The 26,857-nt window shown below is 44.7% G+C and overlaps 1 protein-coding gene across 1 annotated transcript; it reads left to right on the top strand.

Moving 5' to 3' along the window:
- FAM20B (FAM20B glycosaminoglycan xylosylkinase) lies at positions 1-26,857 on the top strand. The gene is made up of 8 exons (XM_054165384.1): positions 1-88; positions 8,255-8,781; positions 11,704-11,790; positions 14,931-15,040; positions 17,136-17,307; positions 20,872-21,063; positions 23,999-24,058; positions 25,755-26,857. Exons 2-8 carry the CDS (start codon positions 8,405-8,407, stop codon positions 25,984-25,986), a joined length of 1,230 nt encoding a protein of 409 aa, XP_054021359.1. The 5' UTR covers positions 1-88; positions 8,255-8,404; the 3' UTR covers positions 25,987-26,857.

The raw sequence follows: 26,857 nt of genomic DNA, 5'->3' as shown, positions 1-26,857 counted from the left end.
GCAGGATGCCGGGCGGCACCATGTTGGGGAGCTGGCGGGGGCTGGCAGCGGCGCCGGCTGGGGCTATGGAGCTCGGGCAGCGGGTGGGGTGAGTGCGGCGCGGCGCGGGGGACGGGCCGGTGCAGACGGCGGCGGCGCTCCGGGAGGCGGTGGAGGACGAGGGAGGCCGCTCCTGCGCCTGCCTGCGTGGCTCGGCGGGGCGGTGGCACCTGAGGGGCGGGCACGCCCCTGCCGCCTCACCCTGCCCGGGGTACCGGGCTGGGGCGCTGGGAGACAGCCCGTCGCAAAGAGCCCGACGCCTCCGTAGGGCACGGCGGCTGCGGGCCGGGCTTGCCTACCGGGGTGGCTGTCGGGAGCCGGGCGTCCGCCGCCGCAGGGGCCGGGTCCTGGCTGAGGAGTCTCAAGGAGCGAAGGAGGGAGAGAGGGAAGAGCCGTTAGAACCGTTGCGACTCTTGGGCAGGAGCGCGGCTCGCCGCGCAGGTGCGCAGCTGCTCCGACGGGCCCGGGCCTGGCGTGGCGGGAGCGGCGGCCTCCCGCCAGGCTGCCCCGCGGGAGGAGGAGCAGGAGGAGGCGGCGGGGGCGGGCTGCGCCCCGCGGAGGGCTCCCGCAGGTCTGGCCCCGTTCCGGCCTGCGCGATTCTTCGCTCGACGGTAGCAAAGCACGCAGAGATCCGGTGGCACGTAGGACAGAGTGGGTCCGAGCGGGTCTGTCTCACTGGCTTCCATGTGTGGAAGGTCAGGTTCCTCAAATAACGTCCCGATTCATCCGTGGTCATTTCACGGTCATGGCTGTAGCAGATGTGAGTGTTTATTTGGGCTCTTAATTTCCTTCTCCTCCTGGACCCTTGCTTTCGGATGGGAAAAGACCCCTGCACAGCTGTGAAGCCTCCTGCTTTCCTAACCATCTACTCACACTCATGAATAGCTGTCTGCACAGCTCACTAGCTCACAGAACACCACTTGCAGCTTAGCAAAGGTCAATGTCTGGTTGTGAAAAATAAGATCTGTATTGTTGAGCAGAAGTGCTGACCACAGTTGTCAGAGCCATGGGTCTAACCATTTCTAAAGGATACCTGTATTCAGATCCTTTCTGGGTACAGATGTGTACAAGCAGTGCAGCTGGTTTGGTTTATGCTGGCTGAGACTCCAATCCCACAATATACATACAAGCTTTAGGGTCTGAGCAGACAGCAAAAACTGTAGTAGATTCTAGTCTTGGAGGGAGTTCCATATGAATAGACCCCATATAGTACTTCTTTCAGAACAGAATGTTAGTGCTGTGGTCTTATTTTAAATTAAAATATGACTCCACCCCTTATGTCCTTAATTCTGATCTACATAATTGCAACAAGATTTGTCTCCTTTTGCAGCACAAAAATCTCAGGAGGGTGCAGTGGATTTTGTTTCCTTGCACACTAACAACACTGGCAGCTTAATTCTGATACCAAAATCTCTTGTCCCCTGGCTTAGTGTCTACTGCCTCTCTCCTTGGGAGTAGGGGAAATTGATTGGTGCTATCTTACAACAGAGACAAACTCATTGTTGCTACATGTTGGATGGGTATGGGGACCCTGTTTAGCTTTTAGATGCCTGTCTTGGGTATGAACCGGACAAACATAGGAGCATCAAGTCAAGAAGGAGCACTACAGAATTTTCTCCCTGCTTTAACTTCAAGTTGAACAGGGCTCCCATTTCTGCCTTGCTTTTTTGTTGTTGTTTATCTGCCCTGCATAATCAAGTGGAACTAGAGTAACTGAGGACAAGGAGGAGTTGTGCCCTCAGTAGTGAAACTAGTATGGTTTTGGTTGTTTTTTGAGCAGGTACCAGCAGCCTTCCCCTCAGTACCCCTGACTCTTGCCTGTGTCCCATACCATTCCACTTCATGGCAGGTTCAGTTCCTTCCTCCTTGCACAGTGTTTCTGGCTCCCTCTGTGTGCCAGCTGTGCTCACGCTGGTTGCCCAGATGGCCAAGGCGAGCAGGCAACTGTTGAGCTAATGCTGCAGCCTTCCCCTCAGCGCTCCCCAGCTGCCCATATCCAATAAACACATAACTTCTGTCTTCAAAACATCTACTGTTCTCTCGGATGGGTTTAAAATTAGCCAAGGGATCCAGAAGCTTGCTGGTGAAAAGTGCAATTTATATAAACTTTGTTTCCACAAGAAACTGTGCTTGAAAGAAAGTTGTTCTGTGAGGAGAATTAACGAGACCTGGTTTCCTGAGGACTTGTGTGCCACATCCTGCCTGTCTCCTACCACCCTCAGCTCCCCCATAGCATCTCTCTTGCCAGTACTGCCCCCAGGTGCTGCCAGTGTCCTGATCTGCCACGTCTTCATGTGAGCAGCCAGCTGAGTCAGGTGTTCCTGTTTGCTGAGTGGTTGCAGCTGCTGGTAAAGATTGAGGACATACACTGAGTTGTCCTTGGCTTCTTGAGGCTTCTCTCCTCCAACTTGGCCAGTTGATTTTGTAAAGCTCATGGCAACAAATTTGGGAGAAATGAAGGTAATAGAGTCTAAAGTGACTGTGGAATATAATGGGGCAAGGTGGACAGACAGCTATTTCATTTCTCTCAGAAGATGTGTGAGAATATATCAGGTGACTTTCCGTTGCAGGCATAGATAATACGGTGCTTAAAATGTTTGTGATCTTTCATATTTTATCTATACTGCAGCTCTCAAACAGGGATGCAGTTGTGCATATTGAAATGAAAGTTTGAGCACAGACACAGAGATTCTGCCTGTAGATAGCTGGGGTTCAGCAGAAAAAGGGATGGAGAAGCAGCAGACAAGTAAATTTGCATGCAGCTTTGTGCACTGGGTTACTAAACTCTTACCCAAAGCAGGCAGCATACAGAGAGTGGAAGTGACAGAATGAGTCTGAAAAAAGTAGGCAGAGGTCTGTGGGAGCCTGCCTGTGAAAACTGAAGTAACGAGGTTTATGCAGAGAGGGGAAAAAGCATGAGCTACTGAGGAGCTGGGCAGAGAGGAGAGAACAGGGAGAAAGATTGATCTGCTGAGACTGAAGCACATTTTGGAAAGAGAAAAATGTCATTACTGCAACTGCTGTTTCTCCAAGGCATCTTCCAGGATTTACTGGAAAACTTTTAAAGATCTTTTGATAAGAGATCCCCAAAGGCACAGTGTATTTAGGAAGAGAAAAATGTGCTTTAAAACAGGAATTAGAGCATACTTAAGCATATTTATTTCAGATTGGCATTTATTTGAGCTATGACTTTTTTTCTGTACTTGTGCTGACGAACTAAACATTTGCCTGCCCTCAGACCTTATTTGTCATTTGGAGCATGACAAAATCCATGCAAATTGTGCACAAGTACTTTTGAGATTGTAGCTCTCTTTGTGCTGCAAAAGTAAGATCATGATATGTGGCAGAGGGTTGATCTTGTGACTCCCAATAAAAGTTGTTTTCTAGGGTGTGGTTTTCTGCTAACCTTGTAGGCTGCTTATGGTCGCTGTGTTTTTCCTGCTGTTTGCACCAGGCATGCTTTTTGAACTGAGGTGGTATTGTGTAGGTATGTAGTGCCAGTAAGTGTGCTTTAGATGGGGTGTTTGTGTGCACAGTGACCCCACTGTCATATTTGGAAGGCACTGTTACTTGAATATTGACTTGGAAAACCTGCTGAGAGTTCAGACCCAGCTGTAATGAGATTGATTGGGAAATAATTGATTGGGAAATAATCAGGTGGAAAAACCAAGAAGCATTTCTTATGCAAAGTTGCCAGTTGACTACACAATGTAAAAGCTGGTCTAGATATTTCTTTCTATTTTATTTGCCACGTTTATCAAGAGTAAGGTGAAATGGTAGATGAGGAACTGAGTTTTTCTATACTTTGTTAACATAGACACAGAGTTTTGGTGGTAAAGCAGCAAAACTCTTTGAATTATGACTTCTGCTTTGTAATAGGATCTGGAGATAATGCAAAGCAGAAGCTCAGGAAAAAAGAAAAAAGGTAGAAGCCCAGACTCTTTTAGAGTTACCTGATTGTGGTAAGAGAACAGCAGCTGCTGCCCAGCAGCAGGAGGGAATGTGTATTGTTGTGGGACTGTAGGTATGCAGGGATTATTCTGTAATTGTATCATGTTATCCCTGGTCAGGTGCTTAAAATAAACTTGACTTCTGAAAACTTTATTTGGATTTTACTCCTCTGCTGCCTTCTGCTTCAAAGAGCATCTTCTGTTGTTTTGTGCACCCTGTATTTCCATGACTTCTGTATAAGTAAGTAGCAGTTCTGTCTCTTTGCCCCTTTTTGTAAAATATGAAGACCTTTACCCCTGCCAGTTCTGGAACTACTTTTTTTTTGGGGTCTCCTGCCATTATTCCTGGGTTTGTTTTTGTCATTTCCCTTTTGTTCCACAGAGTTCTGTTTACAGCTCACCCTAGTTTTGCCCTTTTAAAATTTCTCAGAATCACACAGCATCACCAAGGTTGGAAAGGACCTCAAAGATCATCAAGTCCAACCTGTCACCCAAGACCTCATGACTAAACCATGGCACAAGTGCCACGTCCAGTCCCCTCTTGAACACCTCCAGGGGTGGTGACTCTCCCACCTCCCTGGGCAGCACATTCCAATGGCTAACAACTCTCTCAGTGAAGAACTTTTCTCCTCACCTCGAGCCTGAACTTCCCCTGGCACAGCTTGAGACTGTGTCCTCTTGTTCTGGTGCTGGTTGCCTGGGAGATGAGACCAACCCCCTCCTGGCTACAACCTCCCTTCAGGTAGTTGTAGATAGCAGTAAAGCCTCCCCTGAGCCTCCTCTTCTCCAGGCTGAACAATCCCTGGAGTTATTATTTGTTTCTGTGGCCACCTTTCCCATTTCTGTCCTTGTTCCAGGACCAGCTTCATGCTTCCTAATCCTCTTTTCCAAAACCTTGTCCTATTCTTCAAATTACTCTCTTCCAAAACTGTGTAAGCGCTTTCTTAGAACACCTCAGCACTGTCACTTGTGCCACCTTCAGTTTAAAGCAATAAAGTTGAAGTTTTTGCTTTCCATGGTAGACTTCTTGATGAAGAGAATCATTTTTGTTGGCTCATGCAGCAAGGAGCAGAATGTTGGCACCTAAGGAGCAATGTGCAGGCACTGCAGCCAGCCTGTGAAATCGATTGCATAGCAACCTCAAGGGTGTTGTGGTGTTTGTTGGAGAGAAGCAGCTGATGACTCATTTTGCTAGATGTCAGTAAAAAGTCAGAGCCGACTCACCTGCTTAAAGCTGCAGAGAGCAAAAATCAGGGAGGAATAGGATGGTTTGAGGAGAAATGTTTGGTGTGCATCGATTGTTCGCTCCAGGGAATCACTGAAATGTCTTCTAGCAAATATTTACCTTTTTTTTTTTGTAAATTCCATCTACATCATTGGAGTTTTTCAGCCAAAATTAGTTTGAGAGCTGTCACAAAAGATGAAGTAAACGACCTTTAATTTAAGTGGTGGCTCTAGTTACACTCTCCCTTTCTCACCCCCGTGAGGAATACTCGTGGAGGAAGTCAGCATTCCTGAAAATCGGTGTGGGAAAGTGAGTGCCCAGCTTGAACTCCAAAGGTGTGAAAGGTTTTTGTCTCATGTCAGCCAGCGCTGGGCTGCGGGGCTTCCTTAGAATCTGTCTCATAATGAGCATTCTGAGATGAGCTGTGTTCTTCTGTGTAACCTCTTACTAGCCCTGAGGGATTTTGAAAATGAGTGGCAGCAAATCTGCATAGCAGCAATGTCTAAGATGATTTAGAACTACTAGTTGTGAAGAGCTGAAATTCTGAAGTTACAGCATAAGGGTACAGTTTGGTACAGCCTGGTCTGCTTTGCTTGCTTGCTTAGATTTAAGAATAGTAATTATTCTTTATGGGTCTCCTTCTGGGTCTGCATGAGCACGAACAAGAGCTTTCAGGCCAGGTGCATCTGTGTCTTGTCTGTGTTTTAATTTCCATATGAACGTGTGATTCGTTGTCTTCAGCTATTAGCACAAGCACTTACTTTCCAATAGATTAAAATCAGTGTCACATAGCTAACAGGGGACCGTGAAGCATCCCTGAAACCCGATAGCCTTCTTTCACTCCACCCTCTACCCTGGCTGGGGGGTTTATGTTGCTGTCAGTGGTCGCTATTAAATCACATTTCGGTGTTAATTCACTGTCATTAGGAGACTTTCCTTTTCAGTAGACAGGTTTTATAGGAAGTATTTAGGAGGCAAAATGGGTTTGGGTTTGTTGGTTTTTTTTTTGCGGTTGGAGTTTTGTTGGTTTGGGTTTTTTTTTTGAGGGAAGGGCAAAACTTAGCTGTGAGTGGAGGTGAGACAATGACAGCAAAACTGTTCAGGTGGTAAACTGGGCTAAAAGCCCATTACCAGAGCGTGCAGCCTGTAAATTGAATGATGCTGAACTTGATCACTGTGCTGAAAAGAGTGGTTTTGAACATAGGGATATACGACAGCAAATTTCCTTGTTCCACTTAGTGGGGCCTGTGTGGCTGTTTCTGAGTGGTTCAGCTGCTCATTTTTCTGTTGGGCTGGCCTAGGCTGTAGTTTTACCTGCCTGTATAATCACTGATGCTGCTGCTAAGGGGAACACTTGTTCTTGACCTCATGGTGTACACACTTTTGAGATGCTTGTAGAACTACTGAAGCTGCTGTGCTGCTACTGGTGCAAGTCGGAGAGACAAGAGAGGGCAGAGTTCCGTACTCAGATGATAAACTGTACATTGCCTCAAACACTAATGACAGTACGTAGTTCACACACAAACCAAAGGTGGTGGTTGATGTTTGGGTGGGTGGACAACCTGGATCTTTGAGTTCCCTTGTAGCTGGGTTGTGTGAACAGTAACACTGATAAGGAAAGGTGGGAGAGCCACGTAGCTACGAGTCTGCTATAGATCTAATGTAAATTTATTTAAGGGGCTGTGGAGTCATTCTCAGGCTTGCACATGCTTTTGTACCAGTACTCTTACACTCTGCCAAACCTTATTCTGCACTGATGACTTGCTCAAAGGATGTGCTGTACTGTCATCTATTCTGTGCCATGATTTTCATCTTTGATGGAGATGTACTTCAGTGATATGCTCAGGCCCCTCAGAACCACTGTGTACCACTGTGACCTCTATAGGCAGGGCACAAAGTTCACACAGGTGCTGAAGATGGCTGTGGTCTGTGTTTGGCCAGCAAGTTATAGTCTGGCAGTCCTTGGGTTCTGCTGGTAAATGAGCTTAGCCTGTGCAGCTTGTTTTTCCCGTGACATAATTAATAATGACTGGTTAAATTGCATGAGAAGGCTCTTCTGTATTAGTCCTGCCACAGCTCAGGGTGCCGTTTGTGATTTGCATGATTAGCGTAGCTTGTGCAAAGAGAAATCAGTTGGCTCTGTTTCTTGAGAGACATGCCTTAGTATCCATTTCCATTTTGGGTGTTGACTTGTTCAACTAATATTCTGAAGATGATTTCTGTCCACAAAATTGGAATGCACTTGATTAATTGTGTGTTATGTGCTCCTTATGCTACCACTGTACCCAGGCTTGTCTTGCAGCCTGTTGTAAGCATAGAAACACAGCTGTGGCTTTAACAGTGGTGTAGGTGAGGTTTCTGGGAAGAGGCAGTATTAGCATTTGGGTTGTTTTTTCCTTGTTAATTTGATGTTGAGTTTACAGGTACTGTGCATATTGTTTGTGGTTTCTGCAGTTGACTGCAGAAGAGAGATACTTAACCGCAAGGATGTCAGCATGTGCCACCCTTTGATTTCTCCTCCTCTCTTTTTTTGCTTTCTTTTTTTAAGAATGGGAAAAAAAGATGGGTATATTATAGTGGCAGCAATAAACAAATGTAAGTCTCTTCTGTCCTTATGTCTTGTCTCTTCAGGAAATGAGGCTGTGCAGCTGTTCTCGCCGCTTGTCAGATGTCAGGAAATCTACCTGGGAGCTCTCTCTTGAGGGGCAGTTCTTTAGGAAACCAGAGGTCATGGGTTGTCTTACTAATGGAGCAGTGTCAGTGAAGCTGCAGATTGCTGTAGAAGTCTTGCCCATGGTAGTTGGCAGCTGTGAGGATTTAAGTTGCAGAGAGATGCTATCAGGCAATTTCCCTTTTCATGCAGAGCACTGAGAGGCTACAGGAGGACAGCGAGCTCCATGTGTTTTCACAGCAGTGTTTGGGCTTTAGGGTACCAATGTACATAAATGCAGGCCTGTGTTCCAAGAATACACTTGGTTTTGAGTTTGGTGGGATGTGCAGGAATGCAGTTTTCTAAGTTTGTGGGTTTGTTTGTTTGTAGGGGTACCAGAAGATGTTTCAGTGGTGACACCTCGCAATGCAAGTTATGAATGAAATTCATTAACTAACATCCCCTTGCTCACCCTGATCTCCAATAGACTTCCTGTAACGCTTGGAAGAAAGGGTCAGGGGAGAAGGGTTGAAGGTCACCATGAAGCTAAAGCAGCGAGTCGTGCTGTTGGCCATCCTCCTTGTCATCTTCATTTTCACAAAAGTTTTCCTCATTGACAACCTGGACACCTCAGCTGCCAACCGGGAGGACCAGCGCGCCTTTCACCGCATGATGGCAAGCCTCCACGTGGAGCTGGATCCTCGGCTTGACCATACCCTGCAGTCCCCTTGGGAGATTGCAGCCCAGTGGGTGGTGCCTCGAGAGGTGTATCCCGAGGAGACACCTGAGCTAGGGGCTGTTATGCATGCCATGACAACCAAGAAGATAATAAAAGCTGATGTGGGATACAAAGGGACCCAACTGAAAGCTTTGCTAATACTTGAAGGAGGACAGAAGGTTGTCTTCAAACCCAAGAGGTGAGTATTACCTTCAATGACTGAAATAATAACTGCTTTGTGTATTTATTTAATTTTTTTTATCTCTATGTTGTTATAGTAATGTTAAAGTTATAAATCTACACATGTATGGGAAGTCCACTTTGTTGTCTGAGAGACAGACAGTATAGAGCCGTGCTGTCCTCTAGTAACATGAGGTCGCTGTGCTGTCTCTCAGGCTGTATAGCTTTGATGCTTGAAACAGCCTGTCTTTAGGTTAAGAGAATAATCTCTTGTGTTCAGTCCTGAAGGAATGTTGGTTGAACCTGAGGTTCTGAGCAGTGTCTTCCTGATTGTGGAAGTGCAGGTTCTGGCAGTGTGGAGACAAGTCTTGCCTACTCTTTCTGTGTAAGAGTAACGTCAAACTGTCACGAGAGAATGCTGTTCAAGAGCAGGGAAGGACTGGAAGTCGACAGTGGTTTTAAAAGTAGATCTGTGTGTCTGACGTAGCTGTGTGAAGATTGTAAAAGTGACTTGGTAGGTCAGAGTGGAAAGTCCCTGAGTTTCCCATCTGCTGACAGTGAATGCTGGAGGAGCAACATAAGAATGAGCAGATAGTAATACTTCCTTGGTGTGGCCTCTGTTTACAGAGATCTGCAGGGAAATTTGACATGATGGAACATTTATGAAGAGTCTTGTGCACATCTGTAAAGCTTTTTGAACTGTTTGCCTTTGGGGAAAAGGAGAAGAAAGAAAGATGTCAAAAAGTAAGGCAGGTGTGTTTTGTGGAAGTGCATTGCAAATGTGAAGCATTGTCATCACATCTTTCTCCAAAGGATACTGGGTTGAGCGAGCATGAAGTTTTTCTGTCATGGTAATGAATGATTAGAGAATAAGGGAGAAAACACAGCCTTCCACTTCTTGAATTCTTGTTTCTGTATGGTCAATTACTGGTCTGACTGGAGCTTTGCTGTGGGGCTAGGCTGTGTTTAAGCAATGTGACCCTTTTACACAGAAGTGGTGGTATGACAGGCAGCTCGTCCAATAAAGGCAGTAACAAGGCATGGCATTTCTATAGTGCTTTCTGCATAAGTGAGGGCTGTAAAGTGTTTCACCAAGCATTAAATTGTGTGCCCATAATGGAATGTGTCTGTGCAGGCAAATGCAGTGACTCTGCTCCATCAAGGACATGTGAAGCTGGGAACATTTATGGGAGCACTAGACAGTGTGTCCCTACCCATCCTGGTAGACCTGTGTGACTACAGGGTAGCCAGGTTTGTAGGCAGGGTCTTGTTGTGTCATTCAAATATAGCTTTTGACCTGGAAGATATGTCAAAGTTACTATTAAAAACCATTTGGAGAAAACTTACTGCTTGGGGAAGGATGGATTCTCTTGTTACCTTTTGCTCTAGAAAACACTTTGGTTGCCTCTTGTGCATGGGAGCAAGAATTTGGTTGTGTTTGATCAGTAAGTTTTAGCTCTGCAGCTTTCAAAATGTGACCATGTTTTCAAAAGCCTCCTTTCAGTATATATGAAAAAAGATGTCTTTTTCTGGTCTGGTTCTGAGAGTCAACTGTCCCGTTTCAAAATGACTTGAAATTCTTTACAGGAAGAGTGGTGAGACACTGGGACAGGTCGCCCAGGGAGGTTGTGGATGCTCCCACCCTGGAAGTGTTCAAGGCCAGGATGGATGAATCCTTGAGCAGCCTGGTCTAGTGGAAGGTGTCTGTGCCAATGCTGGGGTGTTGGAACTTGGATGATCTTTAAGGTCCCTTCCAACCCAAACAATTCTATGAATCTATGAAGTCCAGCCTTAGGTTACCAATGATTGGTAGTTGCTGCTCTCACATACCAGTGCTATATGTGAAATAAGGTGCTTGTTTGGTGTCAGTTCCAGTTTGGCAGGAATCTGTCACATCCTCCTCCTGAAAAACTCCACGCCATTCTGCACTGGTTTATTCTCTTTTGAGCTGCCTTGCAAAGAAGTGAAAGCATTTACTCAGGCTGATGCAATATCATCTTGCCCTGTATCTTCACTGAGCAGGGTTAAAACATTGAATAAGAACACTCTGGCTTCTCTTGCAGTGTTGCTACTGCTACTTGAACCCCGAGTCCATTGGAAATGATTGAGTTCAGAGAATTTGATGGGAATTACACACATAGATGCGAATGAGAAAATAGATAATCTAATTTGGCCTTACTTTATCTGAAAGTGTATGGCATTTCACACATTTGCTTGGTATTGATTGTGGTATTTTGTGCTCATTTGAAGCGTGCTTCTTGAGCAGTATCTAGACCTGATTCAAATGTCATGTATCTTGGAAATTTATGTTTGCCTTGACTGTTTAAGAAACATCTATTATGAAAGAAAAAAAGAAAGGCAAAAAGGAAAAAAAGGCCCATCACTTCAATAAAATCTACCATTGTTGTTGTAATGAGTGACTGATTTCTATTTCTTGCTCTTCATTATATCTTTTCTTCACCAGAATAAAAGCTCTTTTTGTATCCAGTATTGTCCTCAGGTTCATGCTGACTGATCTTCTAGCTACTAAAGGCTACATTTGACGTTTCTCCCACAATATCTGATGGTTATTTTCATGTTAAACCCCAAAATCAGTTGTGGAGTTGCTGCTTTCCAGCATAATTAATCCCCTGTTCTGTAGCTGGGTCTGTGCTCTGTTCTTGGATGTGTCTTGGCAAATGGTTGACTTAAAACTCATTAGTTTGAATGGCTGCTGCTTCCCAAGCTTTCAATGCCACTCTACATTACTGACCTTTCCTCCTTATTTACCACTTCAACAGTCTGGATGCTGGCTTAATATCATTAATACTTCTCTCTGTCCCATTTTTGAAGTGACCCAGGGTCTGGTTAACATAGCAGTGTTACTGCACTCGTTACTCTGAACAGGAAAATGAATGGAAATCCTGCATAAATTGTTTTATTTGACTTGTTTCCATTGCAGATATGCCAGGGATTATGTAGTGGAAGGAGAACCATACGCTGGCTACGACAGGCACAACGCAGAAGTGGCAGCCTTTCACTTGGATAGGTATGGAATTAGTGAGTTACCTGGTTTTGTTGTCTCTGCTCAGTGCTTTTTTCAACTAGGGGCAAATGAATTCCTTGAAGAATAGTCTTCAGATCTGAGTGATCTCTTAACACACCAATGCACCACATTGAAGCCAAAAAGAAAAGTTAGCTTTTTGGTGAAATTGCACCTCAAAGATCTGGGCAATATTCTAGCATTTAAGACTTGTGAGAAGCATGAAAAGGAGAATGAGCCCTGAACTCACTGGTAGTCCATATCCTGTGGAAGGAGGAGCTTCGGCAAATCCTGCGGAGGAGTCTGAAATGCTGAATGTATGTGCTAAGTACGTGTCCAGTACATGTCTAGGCTAACAGTTTAGTCTAGACTAAATATGGATCAGTGCATCCTAGAGGAAAAGCAGCTATTCATACATTAATTGTTCTGGGGAGTCCCCAGGTGGTTTTGTGGTCCTGAGCTGGAGGTGCAATTTGCAGAAGAAAAACAAAGCTACAGGATGTACAAAGAATGGGACAGAAAATTCAAACACTGAATGCTGAGAGTTACAAAATAGTCCTAGAGGTGTGGTTTTATCTAGATTAAACAAGCACAGCCTCGGTCTCCTCGTTGGAAGAGGAATATGTTGTCAGGTAGGAGATTTCCGGAGATATTCAAAGATGAGCAACATTCTTGCATTTAGAGACTTAAAATGTTGGGAAAGGGAATAGGGAGGGACAAAGATAAGGATAGAATGGTTGAATTTAAAATGAAGTTTCCCAATGGCTCTCGGTGACTGAATTCATAGGTTGTAAGAGAGAGATATTTGTAGTCCTGATTCATCTGTGGAACTCATTGCACAGCCAATGGAAATTAGTAATTTTAGGAAGGTTGGTGATAAAGGCTTCTCAAACACTGGAATGGGCTCTTTGGGGAGGTGGTTGAATCACCATCCCTGGAGGTGTTTAAAAGACACAGAGATGAGGTACTGAGGGACCTGGTTTAGCGCTAGACTTGGTAGAGTTAGACAGTGGTTGCACTTTATGATCTTAAAGATATTTTCCAACCAAAACTTTCTGTGATTCTGTAACTACTTGTGTATATGCCCATTGCTGCTGTTGCAATCTTGAGGTGATGGGCCAAAATCAGGATATTTTAAGACCAATGAAAGATCATGCTGTTGTCCATTTGTGCTTTCAAGAAACACGTAGACTCCAGCTTCCCCGAAAAAGCAGTGATCAGTTATTGTGAAGCAACAATTCAGAGCCTCTTTTCAGTGTCCAAACTCCTCTTTCTTTCTGCTGTCTGTCTGCCTGCTTGTGGGTTTGTGCTTGTTTCTCTGGCCTTCCTCCTCTCTGTGTTCTTCAAGAATACCTAGCAGCAGCTACCTGCCCAGGTAACTTTACCATTTATCTTTGTTTTGAATGGTGACAGTTACATACTTTGTCTGAGGATGCCATTGTTTCAAGAAGCATCTGAATCAGATGGGGACACTGCACTGCCCAGGAGAGTGGCCTTTCACCTGTGGGCCTGAAAATACAGAGACAGGCTTTCCAGGTCTAAACTTCCTACTTATCTATTCAAGACAGCTGTGTTTTTCTAAGCTTTACATATCTCTCTGTTGGCTCTGAATTTTGTCTCTATGCATACATAATTTGTTCAGGCAGATATTTTGTGCTACCCTTTCTTAGATGTATTTTATACTTATAGAAGGGACATCATTGAATACCTAAAATAAATGCCTTGCAGCTGTTAGAATGGCTCTCCCTGTGGAATGCAGACTGTCCCTTTTTTGGAAGGGACAGTCTCTGCTCAGTCTCTTCTTCTAAGGACTACCAAAATGGTATCAAAAGTACATTAAGAGAGCTGAGGCTAATACTGTATTTAAGGTTGTCTTCTTCCTTTAAGCATGTTTAAAATTCCTATTAGAATAGAATAGAATTAGAATAGAATAGCATTAACCAGGTTGGAAAAGACCTTCGAGATCGAGTCCAACCTATCATCCATCACCATCTAATCAACTGAACCATGGCACCAAGCACCCCATCCAGTCTCTTCTTAAACACCTCCAGGGATGGTGACTCCAACACCTCCCTGGGCAGCCCATTCCAATGGCCAATCACTCTTTCAATGAAGAACTTCTTCCTAACATCCAGCTTAAACCTACCCTGGCGCAGCTTGAGACTGTGTCCTCTTGTTCTGGTGCTGGTTGCCTGGGAGAAGAGACCAACCTCTGCCTGTCTACAACCTCCTTTCAGGTAGTTGTAGACAGCAATAAGGTCTGCCCTGAGCCTCCTCTTCTCCAGGCTAAGCAACCCCAGCTCACTCAGCCTCTCCTCATAGGGCTTGGGCTCCAAACCCCTTCCCAGCTTTGTTGCCCTTCTCTGGACACGTTCCAGCAAGTCAACATCCCTCCTAAACTGAGGGGCCCAGAACTGAACACGGGACTCAAGGTGTGGCCTAACCAGTGCTGAGTACAGGGGCAGAATAACTTCCCTAAATTACAAATACACAAGTAATTTTTTGGTCCCAGAGCAAAGGCTGTGGGAGTGGAACCTAGACCCTGTGACTGCAAGTTCTATGATTATTCTTCCCACCGTTTTTTTTTTCCCTTTCCCAGGCACACAAGGCATTCAGTTTGCTTCTATCATTTTCTGTTCCCTTCTTTTGCCTCATGCCAAAGAAAGTAACTCCTGGATTTGTTTACTTCCAAGTATACATGAATTGTGCTTAAACATAACTTTTTAATAAATAGTAATTCCCAGAAATTATAAATGATCTTTCCAGGTGACCAGCCCAAAGGAAGGCCATATGGTTACCATTTCAGCCTGTATCCAAGACAGATGATGGATATTTCTGGTGTGAGGTCTGATTTCTGAGAGTTGGAGCATGGTGCATCCTGTGTTGCTCTGCTGCAAGTGCTCTAATAAATGAGCTAATGGCCAGTAAAGAAGTTTAACATCCAAGCACTTAAGAAAAATTAATTTCTTTACTTTGCCCTGGAGAAGAGAGGAGGTTGGTGCAGGATTTCAACTTCATTCTCGGTTCTCAACCATCCCCATTTCAGATAGTGGCACAGGGAGCGTGGTTTTGCTTTGTTATGGTTTAGTTTAGAGCTGTTGCCCATGTTGCAAATTCTCCTGTTGTGCTTTTTCACCCCAAATTAGAATTCTGGGTTTCCGACGAGCTCCACTGGTGGTTGGCAGGTTTGTGAATCTACGTACAGAGATCAGACCAGTAGCCACAGAGCAGCTTCTGGGTACCTTCATGACTGTGGGTAAGTGGATCCCATGGACTGTACAGCCCAGTAAAGAAAAAAGTTTATTTAATGAGGGGAAAAAGAGCTGTGGGAATCTGACAGGGTTATGGAACAGTTAACTATGACACAGGAAGCTGGTAAGTCTCTTTCAGTGCCAAGAGACCTCTTAATACTTGTATAACCCCATTTGGTGGGGGAGGAGGAGTTGCTTTTCTCCTCATTTTCCCTCCCTAAATTCTCTGTCTTCCCTCATGCTGCTGTTAGAGATGGGAATCTTGTGTTTTGTTTTTAAAGTAAGACTTTTGTCACTGCTGTCAGAGGTGGTTAGAAAAATCTGTGATTAGACCTGAAAGGAAGAAAATGGAATTTTATTTAACATGAACACAGTGGTGATTTGGGATAATACATAGGGCTGATGCATTGGTTGGTATTAGATGTTATTTGTGCTCCATCAGAGTCTGCTGAGCATTCATAACAAAATGTGTCAGAACTTCTGCCTGTCGTTTATGGTAATAAAGCTGTGAAGGACACTTAAGGGGAATTATTCATTTGAATGCCTACCAGGTGGTCATTAAGCACCAAGAAATGACTTATGCTGCAGCCTTAACTCCTTCAGGCTTTCATAAAATATCCAATTATTACCCTTTTTATTTTTTTAAAGACTCTAGAGATGGTTGTTCATTACAGCTAATAAATATATGTGCCTGTGTTATATTTGTATTACAAGCACTGTTGGTAACCTCACCTACTTAACACTTTCAGTTACGAGGTTTAACTTTCAGGTGAGAGTGGCCTTGGCTTGCCAAACTCCTTTTGCATTCAGGTTGGGTCTCTGCCTCAGGCAGACTTGGCTTTCTCTCATTTCAGCCAAGATAACTAAGCAGTTTTTCTAGCAGAAATGCTGACTTGAAAAGTGTGGCTCCAGAAACGTTCATTGGAACCGCCTGTTCTGCAGAATGTGAATCAGAGAAGTGGCTGGGGCTGGGAAGAAGATTGTGGTCTCTTGTCAACCCCAAATTTAACCACATTTCTGAGTGGTCTTGAAAGAAAAGATAATTTGTGCATACTCAGTGCATATTTGCACCAAGAATCTCAAAGACTTTTGTTTCATCTAGACCTGTTTCAGGCCATGGAAGAGAGACTTGCAGGACTTTCCATGTGTGTTAATGATCATCACTGATGTCTTCCAGTTGTCTGACGGGTAGTGGGAGCACAGGAGCTGGGGCTGGAGGGAGGACTGCAGATGAGTGCTGGTTGGCTGTGGGATTGTGATGTGTAAGAGTGGAAAGTGATAAATACCTCTTTCAGGTGAGGCCAAAGGAGGATCCTCAAGGACAAGGAGTAAGTGGAATCATAAGGAAATGAGACATAGTTGAGGAATATTTTGGGAGAGCATCTCTTGAGTGCCGAACTGGAATTAACTAGGCTAGGGTCAAGCAAAGGCAGGTTAGAAGTATGAAATAAAGAAGGTTAAGCTAAAATTGTTAATTTAGGCTACACATATCACTTTGTGCTATGGGCTAGATGGACCTGAATGGACTAAAGACTGCAGGGTTTCATTGTCCTCTGTCAGGAGACACTCATGAAACTTCTGACAGATCTGGATTCCTAGATCACATTATGACAGCTTGTTTGTGTTTCCCCTGCCAAGTCAATTCAAGTAGCTGAGACGTGTGTGGCAGGTCTCCAGACTCCAAATCCATTTTGGGTTCTGCTTAGTCTTTTTTAACTTGTCTCATTTTGGCCAACTTTTGAAAAAGAGTGGGAAATCTGACACATGAAGTGTGGGATTCAGAAAAACAGCAGTGCTAAGGTTGCACAGTCCTGATCCTAAAGGCAGGGAAGGGACCACAGACTTGCTGATGGTACAAAGTGTTAATAAAACATTACAAAACATAATTACTCTCCTTTGAATATTAGTCTGTAATGTTGCTTTGAATGAGCAGATACCTGTTTAATCTCTTGTGAGCCCCTCAGATGGGAAGCACGAGGTCAGGTACAGTGAAATCCAATAGCCAGAAAGGCGACGCTGCAACATGTTCCCGAGTTTCAGCTGGCGTCCCTTGGATCGAGTTCTGCTCTTTTGATACCTCTGTTTTGTTTGCTTTTTAAGGTAATAACACCTGTTTCTACGGGAAGTGCTACTATTGTCGGGAAACAGAACCAGCTTGTGCAGATGGGGACATCATGGAAGGATCAGTGACTCTGTGGCTGCCGGATGTCTGGCCTCTTCAGAAACATCGGCACCCCTGGGGCAGGACCTACCGTGAAGGCAAACTCGCGAGGTATGAGAACGTGGTAGAGTTGTTACTTGATAATTTGTACTAGAGGAACCCTTGCAATTCCATGGCTGGTTAAGGAGCAGCTGTTCTCAAAACCCAGAGTTTTGCCAGCAGCTTTCTCGATACAAGAGTAGAAGTCAAGAAGTCTAGGATGAGATTTAAATTAAAATGGACAAGAAAGAAATCTTCATGGTTCTCCATTATACGAAGTGCTGCCCTTTTCCTCTGTCTTGACTGAAACAGACCTCCACCTTGTAGTCACTCCAAGCTCTGGAAATCTTGGCTCTGGGTAAAGTAAGACTCTTCTCTTGTGCCACTAGACCTCCTTTTGATACTCTGCCTCTCTGTGGGCCACTGAAACAGGGTTGCACTGTGCTATCTTCCACCAGACCAGATTTCATGGTCCCTGTAGAGGGTTTCAGGAGTTGTGGAACTGCTTTAACTTAAGGAGGTAGGCAGTGAAAAGTTGTTCTTTGCCCTGAATACTATCAGTATTTTGTGACCATGCTCAGCATCTAAAGGATGCTTTTAGAGAAGGAGAAACATGTGACCTAGCAATCTTGTATGATGGATGTAACATCTCTTCAGGTTGGAGATATTTTTCCACAGCTAGAGCAAATGTTTTTGAGCTCAGTAAATTTTTCCAAGTCTGTGTCTTGGAAAATAGATTAGAAAGAGATTTTTATTCCTTGATATAAAATACCCATTGATTTCCAATGACATGATTGTTCTCAGAATCTCATCCAAAAAGTTTCATTGACTTGGTTCAGAGTATGAAATGTACAGTCTGAATTTTGAGCAGCAGATGTTCTCTCCTTTCCAACAGCTCAAAACCAGCTGTATTTAGTATGTGCTAATTTGCAGTAATTAATTTCTTGGGGATGTTTAGGGGGTTTTTTGGACACTTTTTCAGTCTGAACTGCCTACTTACGCAGGAGTTTATTCTGATACCTGTGCTGATCCCCTAGTTGCTGTACTTTCATAGTATCACAGTATCAGTCAGGGTTGGAAGGGACCACAAAGATCATCTAGTTCCAACCCCCCTGCCATGGGCAGGGACACCCCACACTAGATCAGGCTGTCCAGAGCCTCATCCAGCCTGGTCTTAAACACCTCCAGGGACGGTGCCCCAGCCACCTCCCTGGACAACCCATTCCAGGGCTTCACCACTCTCACGGGGAAGAACTTCCTCCTCACGTCCAGCCTGAATCTCCCCACCTCCAGCTTCATTCCATTCCCCCTGGTCCTATCACTACCTGAGATCCTCAGAAGTCCCTCCCCAGCCTTCTTGTAGGTCCCCTTCAGATACTGGAAGGCCACAATTAGGTCACCTCTGAGCCTTCTCTCCTCCAGACTGAACAGCCCCAACTCCTTCAATCTGTCCTCAGAGGAGAGGTGCTCCAGCCCTCTGATCATCCTCATGGCCCTTCTCTGGACACCTTCCAGCACCTCCACATCCCTCTTGTAATAGGGGCTCCAGAACTGGATGCAGTACTCCAGGTGGGGTCTCCCCAGAGCTGAGTAGAGGGGGAGAATCACCTCCCTTGACCTGCTGGCCACACTTCTCTTGATGCAGCCCAGGATCTGAGTGGCTTTCTGGACTGCAAGTGCATGTTGAGAGCTCATGTTGAGCTTCTCGTCCACCAGCACCCCCAAGTCTCTCTCCTCAGGGCTGCTTTCCAGCCAGTCACTGCCCAGCCTGGATTTGTGCCTGGGGTTGCCTCGACCCACTTGGTCTTGTTGAACCTCCTGAGGTTGGCTTGTGCCCACCTCTCCAGCCTGTCCAGGTCCTTCTGGATGGCATCCCTTCCCTCCAGCGTGTCTGCTGCACCACACAGCTTGGTGTCATTTTACATCTGTACTTGCATTTCCCTTGTTCTTGCCTCGTTCAGATGGGCTTACGTGGCTCTGATTTACACCTTGCCATGTCGCGCTTTTCCCTTCGAGAGCACCAGGAGAATTAAATGTTCTGGATGTCATGCTCTCCTTTTTCTGTGTCTGGTAATTACAGAAGAAATAACTCTGTAGCAAATATTTTATCTTGACCTAGCTGCTTCTACTATATCCTGAGTTGGCCTTGGGAACATAATTCATCTAGTCACATCAGTGTACGTAATTTTTAATGGCCGTGTAACAGATTTAATCGCTGACCTTTGACGTCCTTTGCTAACACAATATAAATTATCAGAAATAAATGTCAGAGAAAGGTCTGTCTTGAAAGACTGAATGGGAAATGAGAGAGCAGAGTGAATCTGGGAAATTGTTGCAAGGAGATTAAGTACTGATCTAAAGTAAAATGAGAGAAGGAGAAGCACTTGAGGGAGAGAGCGATGTAGCGTGAAAGAATTGTCTGGTACAAGGAGTAGTACGTTCTTGAGGCTTTTGCCTTGTGGAGTTGTGCTGTACATTGAATGTGAGTTGGGCCTTGATGCAAAGGGAAATAGAGACAGCATTGAGGAGTGTGACAAAAACATTTGAAAGGTAAATTTTTGGCCACTCTGATTTGGATAACTGGAGAAAAGATGGGTATTGGGAGCCTAGGCTCCAGACCTCTAGAAGAGGATGTGGGCTATGTGGCAGTTTAAATTCCTATCCTCTCCCTGCTTTTATGACTCTCTGCACTTTTGATCATGTCAAGTGAGTCTCTCCAGCTTGTGTTTCCTTCATTTCTGTTTCCAAGTCACAGATGGCTTAAGGCATTTCCAACTTAACTGCTGCTTTGTGAAAGATTGTTACAGTCCTTACGTGGAAGATATAATAGATGTATTTGTTATTTAGGCTGACAGATGGAAAGGATGTACACCAGAGATTTTGCTGTTTTGGTGGCAGTGTTGAATAGCTTTGAAAACTATAAAGAAGGAAATGAGTAAATGTAAAATCCTAGCTTTAGAGAATTGAGACATGACATCCCATCCATGTTACCAGACCAGAAGTATAGGCCTAAGTTATGTGTAGGAGGAGAGGAGAGAGAGAAAGGAGAAGCTTGAAATCTTGCTGTGGAGAGGAATGTAAGATACTCTACAACTGTAGGGAGGAAGGAGACAACTGTGAGTGAAGAAGAATGAACACATGTAAGGCCCTGCTCCTCAGGACAGAGGAATTGGTTAGTAATCCTGATGACATTATTTGCATTAGAAAGAAAAAATGAAGAGGGTGGCTAGAAATCAAGACTGATGGAAGCAGGTCAAGGGGATAGAAATAGGCACAGTACTTGAAGTCCTCAGGAAGTGAAGGGAGGCGAGTCGTGACAGTAAGCTTGCCGTGAGGCAGCTGAACCACTGCTGAGCTGTGAGCAGCGAGGAAGCAAACTCTGACCTTGTTTTCTGTAGGAGGATGATGTGCAACCTTGCACTGAAACTATAGCTTGCTCCATATGCCAGTGTGTTAATACAGGACTCACTCTTTCAATAAAACACTTTTGGCTAGCTCGCAATAGAGCCTTAAGTGCTGCACTCGATTTTTCTCTGTGCACTCAGAAGTGATGAAGGGGCAGCTGTAAGTACTGTTAGTATGCAATGATGGAGTATTCCTTGAAGATTTGATTAGGCTTCTCTTGATGACCCTCAGGTGGGAGTATGATGAAAGCTACTGTGATGCTGTGAAGAAGACTTCACCATATGACTCGGGCCCTCGTCTCCTCGATATCATTGACACCGCCATCTTTGACTATTTGATTGGGAACGCTGACCGGCACCACTATGAGAGTTTCCAGGATGATGAGGGAGCCAGCATGCTCATCCTCCTGGATAATGCCAAAAGGTGAGGATAGGGGAAATCCTGCTGGCCAGGCAGTGCTGAGCACAAGGGCACACATTTACATTCTCTGTGTCTCTCTGGTTTCCTTCTCTTGCTGATTTTTTTCATTAGCACCTTTTGTGCTTAAAATCCAAAGCTTTCCTTCTTGCCAAAAGTTACTCACCAAATATTAGGATCCCTCAAAGGCTGTGTGCTTACTTTGTGCTCTAGATACTATGAGTGCTTCAGGCAAAGTCTTACTCCCACTGCAGAAACTCCTAAATTAGCACAGTACAACCTTTTTACCCCAGGCAACTTTCAAAGGTTTGCTTGTGTCTCTCCTGCTATGCCCAGGAAAGCCTCTCCCTTTATGCTTTTAATTAATGGAAGTTTCAAAAGTAAGATTTATTATTTACCAGTGAGTATTGGTGAATATTAAAGTAAAAGCAGGTAAGTTCAAAATGTGTTTCTGAGTACCTTGGCATTCCCTGCCTTCTAGCTATGCCTCTGGCTTTAAAAGGTGACGGGTTTAAATTGGAGATAGAAATCATATTGAAAGCAAAATAAGATGGTTTCCTGACTGTGGATGTTAACTATTACTGAAACAAATCAAGCAGTAGTAACTGGGAGGAAATGATGAGAGGTTCTTGAGGCCAAGATTTACTATGTGTGTGTGTTTAAAATGTGTGTTGTTCTGTCTTTGCTATAGCTTCTGTTTGTTGACTGGTATAGTCAGTTAAAATATCTTAGTGAAGATACAGCCTTGATTAAATCATAATTCTAATTAATTCCAGTTAAATCCAATTCTGTGTCCCCCAGTGCAAGAAGGACATTGAACTTTTGGAGTGTGTCCAGAGGGCACTACGAAGATGATCAGAGGGCTGGAGCCACCTCCCTTATAGGGACAGGCTGCAAAACTTGGGGCTGTTCAGCTGGGAGAAGTGAAGGCTCCAGGGGAACCTTGTTGCAGCTTTCCAGTACATGGCTGGGGCCTACAAGAAACTGGGGAGGGACTGTTCACAAAAGCTTGGTTGTGATAGAATGAGAGGGAATGAGTTGAAGCTTGAGGAGGGCAAATTTAGACTGGAGATTAGGAAGAAATTCTTTACAGTGAGGGTAGTGAGGCACTGGAACGGGTTTCCCAGGGAGGTTGTCAGTGCTTCCTCCCTGGGGGTGTTCAAGGCCAGGCTGGACAGGTGTTGGAGGTGGAGCAAGATGATCTTTAAGGTCCCTTCCAACTCGAACCATTCTGTGATTCCATGATAACAATTTGCTTAACTTTTCTTAAAAGCAGAGATGACCTATTCTATTTTCTTATGGTTTAGTCCAAAGATTTCCAAGTTTTTATTTTCTGAAGGGCACTGCCAACTGCAGTGGCAAAGAGTTTCCCCTTCTATGGGTGGAGCACCTTCAGATGGTTATCTCTGGCCATTGCTGTGCAAGCTTCACTCTGCAGCAGCTTTGCCTACCACTTGTGCAAAGCGTGCACACCAGGTGACACCTCTCATCTAGACAGATCCTTGGAAGGCTCCAAATTACCATTTCTTCCTCTGTTTGCCTTCTGTATAGTGGATTCCTTCCTCCTTTTGTTTCTAATTCAACTGCAGTGGCCAAGCTGAGTCTTTTGTCTTTATGCATCATCCTGCTCAGTAACTCTCCTGCAGCTATGTCCGCAGGATGCCTTCCACCTTGGGACTGCTTCGTTATTGCTGCTTTAGGTGAATTTGGCTGAAATTGCCTCTATAATGCTTTGGCAGTGTGCTGGGAGGAAGCTAATGTCTTAGTCACTGGAAGTGAGTATGAAGTTGAAGGTCATGTCAGACCTCTCACAGAATCACAGAAGCATTATGGTACGTGCTTAGAACATTATGAAAACATCCCGAGGGGGCTTTGCAGGCCAAAAGTAAAACTGTTTTCCTGAAAACTTAAGTGAAGTTCTTTTAGCTCATTTGAGAGCAGGGACAGCTTTTTCATAGAATCCTACAATATCTCAAGTTGGAAGGGGGGGATTCATAAGGATTGAGTCCAATTCCCTACTCCTCACAGGACAGTCTAAAACTAAACCATATGACTAAGAGTATCATCCAGACTCTCCTTGGTGCTGTGACCACTTTCCTGGGGAGCTTAGTCCAGTTTTAAAGCTACTGGTAACAGAATTTTTTGAGCAGAGTAGTGCCGGACTCCTTGGGTAAGTTATCTTTATTGAGGAGAAAGTTCATTGTTGAAGACACTGGAGATGTTTAAGAAGAGACTGGATGGGGTGCTTGGTGCCATGGTTGAGTTGATTAGATGGTGTTGGATGATAGGTTGGACTCGATGATCTCAAAGATCTTTTCCAACCTGATGAATTCTAATAACTTCTAATAAGGGGGATGAAACTGTAAAAAAAGCCAACCAAACAAACCAAAAAATCCAACCCAAACCAACACATGTTTAGATGAACCTTGAAATACTGTGAAATCCTTTTGGTAGACCTCCCTTGGAAAGAGTGATCGTGATCATGCTGATCACTTACGTCACCTGTTGATCACCTTATTTGTTGAAAGGAAGCTTGGCCATCTAAACCAGCACGTGGCTGCCATTTTGTTCCTTCCCTGTCCAGCTGTGTCAGGCAGGCACACATCCTGCTCTCTCATGTCCAGAATTCCAGTGATTCCTTTCCCCTGCTTCAGAAGATGAGCTCAGTTCCTCTGAAGTTCATTTCTAAGGTGCCTTGGTCTGATAAAGGACTGACTACACTGGTGGTGTTTCCATTTACCTGGTACATTAACTGATGCTGTTGAGAGTGATATCTGTAACTGGTCATGGCCTGTTTGTATTTTACTTGAGATAATGTCATCTGTTGGAGCATGAAATTGCCTAGTATTGATTATTTTTTGTATTCTTTGCAAATCTGTTAATGTTGAGATGAACAATAGGAGTTCAACTGGCTCACTTGGTTTTAATTTTGCTTTTTCAGTTTTGGAAACCCTGCCCTGGATGAAAGAAGCATCTTGGCTCCTCTGTATCAGTGCTGCATGTAAGTGAAATGCAAGGATGCTGTTCACTTTACTTAAGCATTTGCTGCCCTGAAGTTTTCTGTATAATTAAGTTTGAAGCAAGCTGAAAATGCTCGCTTGGGTACCTAGCACTTTACTTTTTTGAGGTACTTTGTCTGGTTGATGTATTGTCACTGCTCAAGAAGCTGAGAAACCCATTTTCATTAAGGTAGTAAATGAAATGGTAGGCTGTGGGAAACAGTCTGGCCTCCAGGTCATTGGTTCAATCTATCCTTAGTCAGTATGACAGGTACTTTGCATCTGCAGCTGTCTCCATCCAGCTCCTGCTGAACAAAAGTTCACATCACAGTTTGAGTTCTCCCTGACAAACTCAGGGCTCAACGTGTCTGGCAACTTAACTACCTTCGTTTCCAAATGTTGTCTCTAAGCAAGAGTGCAACACTGCTCAGGGTGCTGCTTTCAAAGAGAAGTTCTGTAGGGTTTTGCAGGATTTTGTTTCTGCTTTGGAGTTGTGAGCTGTGTTTTTGTTCAGTTTATTTTTAGTGATTTCTGTTTTCTGTGGCCTCTCCCTTGCAAGCCATTGGTACTTCTTATTAGCAAACAGATGAAAGTACCAGGGAGGAAAACACTGATATATCCATTTCCTGCCTCTGTTACTTCAGGATAACATTAACTCCTTCAACCCTTCCAAATGAACCATTTAGCTGAGAGTTCCTTGAGTCTGTCCTTGGAGGGTTCTGTCTCCTGAGTTGTTTGGTGCCTGTGAAACGTGGGAGCTTGGCAGCAAGCCTGAGCTCTGTGCTGAACCAGGCTCGATGCATGACACCGGGCACTTGGCCTACATCCTGCAAGATTCTTGCAGATTCCATCTGGAGAACAATGAAAATAAATGATTTTCAAATGCCTTAGCTTTCCTACATTAATTTAAAATGTGTTTCTTGAGTTCCTGTTTTATGAGAATCTTTTAGAGCCTTTCTCATCTAGATTCTCCCAAGTGCAGGCAGACGAGGTTATGTAAGAGACTGCAGTTCCTGCTTTTCAGATACCCTTTTCTTTTCCCTGATACCAGGAAATGCCATGCAAGAATTTGTATGGGGAATTCTTTTAGCTATAGGTCTGTTACAAGACTTGCTTGTGTTGCTGGATTCTTTGGAGGCCATCAAAACTGAAGAGTTTAGACAAGTGGTGCTAAAATGAGAAAGATTGAGGGAGAATCTTAAGAGGCTTCACAGAGCAAGACAGTTTAGATGGGCTGACATGATCAAATCCAGTGGCCAGTGAAGCAGAAAGGTTGCTGCTGTATTCACTTCCTTGGAATTTCAGTCAGCTGACTTCTGTCTTTTTTGATTGATTATTGGTCAGTGATGCTCTTCCAGAGGGGATGTTTTTGCTTGTAACAGCCAGGCTGCATTTTCTTTCCTTTTCAAACTGTGTGCAGGAGGCCTCAGGACTGAACTTGCTGGCAGTTGAAAGTGTTCCTGTGTAACATAAGAATTTCATCACTGTGGATTCGTTTTTTTCACCTTCAGTTGTCAGCTTTCACTTAGATACTGCATGTAATGCAGCTAAACCTGGACCACCCCGTCCCCAACCCACTCTCGCGGTGTGACTCCGTTCTTGATGGAACAGGCTCCCTCAGGAGGGTGGCTTTGGTACCGCTGATGGCGCCTCGGCCGGACAGCCACCTGATGACGCGTTTGTTTGTTTCTCCTGCAGCATCCGGGTTTCCACCTGGAACAGACTCAATTATCTGAAGAATGGAGTACTGAAGTCTGCCTTAAAAACTGCTATGTCGCATGACCCCATCTCACCAGTGCTTTCTGACCCTCATCTGGATGCCCTAGACCAGCGGCTTCTCAGCATTCTGGCTACAGTGAAGCAGTGCACAGACCAGTTTGGGCCAGATGTTGTGCTGGTGGAAGACAGGATGACACTGTCTCATTTGTAATGGTAGTGGAACACAGCTGGGACTCCCTTTTTTAAAAAGAAACAAACAAGTGATAGAGAAACAGCACAATCGGTTCAGAAAGGCTGTGGCCAAGATGGACTGAGATGAACAGGAAAGCTTTTGAGCCAGAGGAGCAGAGGTGACACTGGCTTTTCCCTTGGGCTGGCAGCAGTGAGAGGTGGGAAGCTGGAGTGTTGGATGGCTCAGTACCTGTAATGGCATCTTGGCCGTTGTGGTGTGTCCATTGCCGGCAGTGGACGCCGCACCAGATAAAGATGGCTGTTGGTGTTGGTGGAAGTGTGTGGAATACAGACACTAACTTGTGGACAGGGGGGGCAACAGGATGATCCTCTCCCCTTCTCTTTCCCCACACACTCCTGCGAGTTTTTGTCTGATTCAGGGTTGTAGATAATCAGCTGTGAGCTGGTTAGGTGTCTTACTGCTTCTTTAGAGGAAGAGGAAGTGGTGAATAAAATAATTATTAGACTTGAAGCGTTGTGCCACCCCCAGCCCAGGGGTGGGATGTTCTTCTGAATGCCATTAAGGGTGGGAGAGGGAAGCTCTGCTGCTCGGTTGTCTTTCCCTCCATAAAAGACTGGGGAAAGGGGTTTGCCTCTCATGAGATGCTTCAGTGTTTTTGCTGAAGTCCTATCAAAGATTTATCCACAGGGTTGGAGATGTAGGGGAGGACATGGTGGTTATATAGCACTTGGTATACAATTGAGGGGTTAAAGTAAGTTTCTACACATCCTGTCACTGTTTTCCATTTATAAGGAATGTGACAAGGTCTGAGTAGAGAAAATAGCCTTGCAGTCCTGTGTCCATGTTAACCAAATTTGTATTACATTGTAGTTGAGAAGGAGGAGGAGGA

This window comes from Dryobates pubescens, chromosome 11 (genome assembly GCF_014839835.1).
Source record: "Dryobates pubescens isolate bDryPub1 chromosome 11, bDryPub1.pri, whole genome shotgun sequence".
Lineage (NCBI taxonomy): Eukaryota > Metazoa > Chordata > Aves > Piciformes > Picidae > Dryobates > Dryobates pubescens.
This window is presented reverse-complemented; position numbering and strand designations above follow the sequence as displayed.

Coding starts and splice junctions, on each gene's coding strand:
- FAM20B (XM_054165384.1), top strand. CDS start 8,405: ATGAAGCTAAAGCAGCGAGTCGTGCTGTTGGCCATCCTCCTTGTCATC. Junction 11,791..14,930: donor GCAGCCTTTCACTTGGATAG/GTATGGAATTAG, acceptor ACCCCAAATTAG/AATTCTGGGTTTCCGACGAG. Junction 17,308..20,871: donor CGTGAAGGCAAACTCGCGAG/GTATGAGAACGT, acceptor GATGACCCTCAG/GTGGGAGTATGATGAAAGCT.